Genomic DNA, 5,933 nt, shown 5'->3' with positions numbered 1-5,933 from the left:
AAGTGCTTTTCTGTTGTTCTGTAGATTTTTTTGTAGCATATTTCTGTTGTCAGTAGTTCTGTATCACTTTCCTTTTATAACTACAGAAATTTCTGATGTTACTACAGAACGTTCGTTGTCACAACAGGCTTCCCGACCAAAACCGCACAGAAATTCTGTCGTAACATCAGAAAATGTTCTGTAGCTTTTTTCGGCTGGGCGTCGAAAAATAGTACAGAACTGTGTCAAAAATAGGACAAAATTTTGTGTAGTTCTGTCATAAACGTCAGATTTTTCTGTAGTTGTGAAGTGCTTTTCTGTTGCTCTGTAGATTTTTTTGTAGCATATTTCTGTTGTCAGTAGTTCTGTATCACTTTCCTTTTATAACTACAGAAATTTCTGATGTTACTACAGAACGTTCGTTGTCACAACAGGCTTCCCGACCAAAACCGCACAGAAATTCTGTCGTAACATCAGAAAATTTTCTGTAGTTTTTTTCGGCTGGGCGTCGAAAAATAGTACAGAACTGTGTCAAAAATAGGACCAAATTTTCTGTAGTTCTGTCATAAACGTCAGATTTTTCTGTAGTTGTGAAGTGCTTTTCTGTTGTTCTTAGTTTTTTTTGTAGCATATTTCTGTTGTCTGTAGTTCTGTATCACTTTCCTTTTATAACTACAGAAATTTCTGATGTTACTACAGAACGTTCGTTGTCACAACAGGCTTCCCGTCAACAGCCGCACTGAAATTTTCTTGTAAGAACAGAAAATTTCCTATAGTTTTCCGACTGGGCTCTATAGAATTTTTCGAACCCGCTCTCTCACCCTAAATTGCACCAAGCACGCAACAGCTCACAACTCTGTGAACGCATGTGGCATCGTTATTACACGCAATCCATAGACGAATTAGTGCTCGGCCATGAAACCTGCCAACTGCCACCTGTCTAAGCCTGCGCGTGATTTTAGCTCGCATGCTATCCTTGGAAGGCATTTATGAATTTAAATACACAACCTACTCCAGTGTACTTGTCTACATTACAAGGGCGCGTCAGTATTTCTTCAAGGTTTTATTGCCCTTCTCAATATTCGCTGTCTTAGTGACGTATTTAAGTGACACACTGGTATTTTAGGCGTTTGGGTGCGCCCTTGGAATACCTTTTTCACCCAGCTGGGTGACGACCGTCTTGTATGCTTGTACGATGCTCTCCTCGTCCATGTAGTCGAGTGGCACCACTTGCACGTTTATCTCCTTAAGGATTTTGGCCCCGTCCGAGCCAGGGTCAAGGCAGCCGGCGTACACCTCGAAGCCATGCTCGTGAAGGCGACGGGCAGTGTGCAGGCCCAGGCCGCTGTCGCAGCCTGCGTAGCGGCCGCCAGCGTAGGCGACCCTGCTTTGGAGGCATCGCTTCTTTCTTTTCTTGTTTTGAATGACGAGTCGGGTATAGGTTCGGATTCAGATAGTTAGTAAGTAATCCTTTTATCGCTTTCGTCATCATCATCAACATAACCGGTTGGCAGGATCACATTGCCTACAGGAAAAAAAAAGCGTAATCTCTGGAAGGGTTACCGCCATCGCCGGCTGTGTCTACCTCCGCGCGAACTTCCTAATCGTATCCCTTCAAACTTTCTGAACTGAACATTGAAATTACATTCGGACGCACCTCAGCAGGCACCCCTTTTCTGAGAAGTCACTTTCTGACTGCAAAAGTCTATCAGTTACCTTTTCGACGAACTACATATTTCTGCTAGGTCAGGGTTTTTCCACATTGAACAATAAAACCATTAATCCGAGCATGTCGGCCAGGTAAAGTTTTTCTACCTTTAACTTTAAAACGATGAACCGCATCATAGTGATTACTCCACAATGAGATATTTCTTGTTTTTGAATGTTACCCACGTTTCTTTTTGCACATCATTCTCTAATGTCCTAAAGCGAGGGAAAGCAGAAGATCGTCCAGTGAGCCAAAAGCCTGGTGAAATTGCAAGTAAATACTGTTTTATAAATAATAAGCGCTCTGCACACATCCACATGCGAGAACATGCAGACCATGTCATTGAACGTAGAGAATGCACAGCTAATATCGCTAGAAGCGTTCAAATGCCGTGTTCGGAGCACGGAGCAGATGCTAGGCCTTACCGCTGATGAAGACCGTGGGGTGCTTGAGCCGTACCTCACGCCGGTACTTGCGATCAATGACCTCAGCCAGGTGGAAGCCGACGACCACTGAGAAGATAATGTTCGAAATGAAGCCGACGAGGAAACGCAAGGGAGGCGTGATGGCCATAACGATGAAGGTGATGCTGGACAGCACGATCATGCCCAGGAGGCGGTCTCGACCCCCTCTGGGCTCATCCATCGCTAGTCCACAAGGTCCGCCCCAAATGCACCACAAGGGGCTCTAAGGCGGACCAGCTGGGCACGTCATCGTCTTCTTTTGCTAGTAAATTTTGATGTGAATGCACTCGTGGCTCAAACATTTTTCGATACAACTGCCGATGCACTAATTGCAGTGTGCATTTTGTGTCGGACAGCTTAAAATGTATGTGAGCAAGAATAGACTGTCGACTCTGGTGGTCCTGTTCCTTGTAGTTCTAGGCTCGGATTGGTCTTGACTTTCGAGTAATGTTGGCGGGATGGGATGTAGGGTAATACAGAAGGACAAATGCTTGGGCTTTCATTAATTTTATTCATTAATCATTTAATCATTTATTCATCCTTCATCTCATACCCTACTGATGCCCTGAGGCAATAAATATCGACTAAAAGAAAAGGCTTGGGCTTGTTGGTTCACTATGCCGCAGGAAAAAAAAAAAGAAATGTAATGCGTAGAGACGCGTAGGCAGGAAGGCGACACAAAAAAAAACAACATAAAAACAAGTTAGCGCACGAAATATTTACAGCGGAGTGGATTTACGTTTTGAAAGATGATTGCGTACGCAGCCCTTTTGTCGCGCTATTGCCCAAAGAAACTCGCGTATTTAGCAGATGTGTTTTGCTAACTTATATCTGATGGTTCACTGTGATATGACGGTATAAAAAGCTCCTTTTCTGTCTGAAAAACAAAAAGCATTTCTTGGAAGTTAGTGTTGTGTGTCTGCCTCCATCCTGTGTTGTCGTTTTGTGCCACATTTTTTCTTTGTATGATAACACTTCAGGAATTGCAGATTATATTTAATCCGATAAAAAAACTGCTGTTAAATTAATTTTAGGGGTTCAGCTATATTTGAACCGAGTTTAGTGAGCGTTGACATTGACCGCAGCCGTAGTCGCTGCTGTCGCTTCGATCTTGGCTCGCTTCTGCGCTTGGTAAGCTTCTAGGCAATGGGCAAATCTGGCTCCTCGTTGTTCGATGGTCCCGTCTAGCATGGCTGCTGTTTCTGTCTTTAACGAGATGGCGCATGTGTATGGCATATTTACTGACTGGCCAAATACGCGCCTGGGTCCAAGGATTTCAGGCCTCCAAGGAGGACAGGCTAATGCCTATCCAATATCTGTCGAATTTTGAAATTTTACCTCCCTCATCATCATCATCACCATCATCATCGTTATCATCATAATCGGCCTGACTATACCCACTGCAGAGTGAAGGCCTCTCCCATATTTCTCCATTAGCCCTGTTCTATGCTAGCTGCATCCACGATCCCTGCGAACTTCTTAACCTCACCCACCCACCTAACTTTCTGCCGCCTCCTGCTACGCTTTCCTTCCCTTGGAATCCAGTTTGTTACCCTAAGCGACCATCGGTTATCCTCTCTTCGCACTACATGTACTGCCTATGTCCATTTCTTCTTCTTAATTTCCACTAGAATGTCAGTAACTTGATTTATTTCTCTGACCCACTCTGCGCGCTTCCTATCTCTTAATGTCACCCCTACCATTTTCATTCCGCAGGCCTCTGAGTTGTCCTCTAATTTAAGTAGAATCCTCTTGGTTAGCTTCCACGTTTCAGTCCCATAGGGGAGTACAGGTAAGATGCAACTGTTGTATACTTTCCCCCCTCACCAGGTCAAATGAAGGAGGGGTGCATATGGAACTTCATGAAGACAACGACGTTGACTCTACAGCGCGAGAGTGTTTAGCCATCTAGCATAGAGCCCACACAGTGCTCAATGCTAACAAACATGTTTTCAATCCAATCCAACTGCCATTAGAACTTTATGAAGCTGACACTGTTTACTGTTCAGCGAGAGAGTATGTCGTCGTTTTACACAAGGCGTGATCGGCTTCGGCGATAGCATAGCGCTCCTGTGACTGGGCACGGCGATAAAGACGATGATGTTTGTTGCCCTGTGCGAGATGGAACAACATGCGAATGAAACAGTAATAATAAAGAAAAACGAGAAAAAAGGGGAGGTGGGGCAGGCAAACACTCCCACGTCACCAAGCTTTAACCTTTCGGCTTCGCGCCATTACACACAATAGTCCACCATTCACTCAGTAGATGTTTATAGCATTGCACTTCATCATTAGTGTTCTGATGGTTCTCGTCCTTATCACCCTCGAGGGTCGTGGAACGCAAGCGCACGCGGAAAAGTGGTGCCATCTGGCGGTTGCTGATGGAGTCCCTGGCAAGACAATACATATATTTCTTCAGTTCCGATAGCTGTCATGTAGGAGCGTTATGATGAGAGGGTTGTCTTATCACCGAGAGCCTTCAGCTCTTTGTTGCCCTCTTCTTCCCGGAAGCGTAAGCGTGCTTCCTGCTTCCATGCCAGCATGCCACTCCGGCACTTGTGTGGGCCTGCCCCTCCAACACGGCTATTGCCCCTATCCGCAACCCAACCCGGAAGAACTGGGAGGCGGTCCTGCTCGGCTGCCACGACGTACAGGCCCAACAAGCCTTAGTCAATCAATCAATCAATCAATCAATCAAAGTGATCTTTATTTGTAGGAAACGAAATACATAAAGAATATTTGGACCGATAGCCGGGGGGCTAGTAGACGGTCCAGTACAGAATAAACTTGGTCAGGCAGCCGTAATGAGCGCATACAAACACACACACACACAAACATACAAAAAAAAAACGACTCAAACAGACAAGCAAAAAGAATCAACAGGCACGGAGAAAAATACTTTTCAGCAAGCAATTCATAGGCAATTGATACAAAACGCAAGCGCACACACAAAAAAAAAAAAATGGGGGGGGGGGGGGGGGAGGGGATCATAACTCTCCTTGGCTGTTAATAAAGAACATTTTACAACTCATTTTAAAGTTACCTGCAAGTTTTACATTAATAGGCAACGTGTTCCAATGTTTTGCTCCAGAAAATTGTACTAAACGTTCTCCGTACACATTGTGGCAGGCAGGGAGGTTGAAATTGCCATTTAATGCGTGTCTTGTATTGCGAGATGGCAACAAGAAAATATCAAGTGGCAGAGGAATACTAGTATTAATGATGTTATTTACCAATACACAGATTTTGTATTTAAGCATTGATTCTAAAGAAAGTACTCGATTTTCTAGAAATAAATTATTGTTGCTGCAGTCGAAAGATACGCGGTATATTATACGCAATGCTCTCTTCTGCAGTCTCTGTAAGGGAAGTAGATAAGTTTTGTACGTTTGTCCCCAAGACTCACAGCAGTAGCTGATGTGGCAGTGAAATAACGAAAAATACAGGGAACGTAGTATGGTGTACGGGAAATACCTTTTCGCCTTGGTAAGCGCGTAGCAACTGAAAGCTAGCTTTTTAGATAGCTTATCTATCTGCTCTTGCCAGTGCAAGTGTTGGTCAAAGATGATACCAAGGTATTTGAAAGAACAAACTTGCTGAATACAATCGTTGTTTAGAGATATGTGAATCGTACTAGGGTCAATGTTTCTTCTCTTGGAGTGGAATACTACATATTTAGTTTTATCTACATTTATTGTTAGTTTATTAGCACGAAACCATTCTGAAACATTAAACAGTTCGGACGTTATCGTATTTTCTAGGCCCAAGAGTGACTTAGATGT

At 43.9% G+C, this 5,933-nt stretch overlaps 1 protein-coding gene across 1 annotated transcript in view; it reads right to left on the bottom strand.

Moving 5' to 3' along the window:
* The window catches only part of LOC146173843 (dehydrogenase/reductase SDR family member 9-like), a 9,569-nt gene extending 7,237 nt beyond the window's left edge, over positions 1-2,332 (bottom strand). The window contains exons 1-2 of the mRNA XM_084585285.1: positions 2,113-2,332; positions 1,131-1,334 (exon numbers count right to left, since the gene is read on the bottom strand). Coding sequence (XP_084441411.1) covers positions 1,131-1,334; positions 2,113-2,332 — 424 coding nt within the window. The remainder of the gene's footprint in view (positions 1-1,130; positions 1,335-2,112) is intronic.
* Positions 2,333-5,933: the final 3,601 nt, after the last annotated feature.

The sequence above is a fragment of the Amblyomma maculatum genome, chromosome 11, assembly GCF_055883805.1.
Source record: "Amblyomma maculatum isolate TAMU_Amacu chromosome 11, ASM5588380v1, whole genome shotgun sequence".
NCBI classification, from domain to species: Eukaryota; Metazoa; Arthropoda; class Arachnida; order Ixodida; family Ixodidae; genus Amblyomma; species Amblyomma maculatum.
This window is presented reverse-complemented; position numbering and strand designations above follow the sequence as displayed.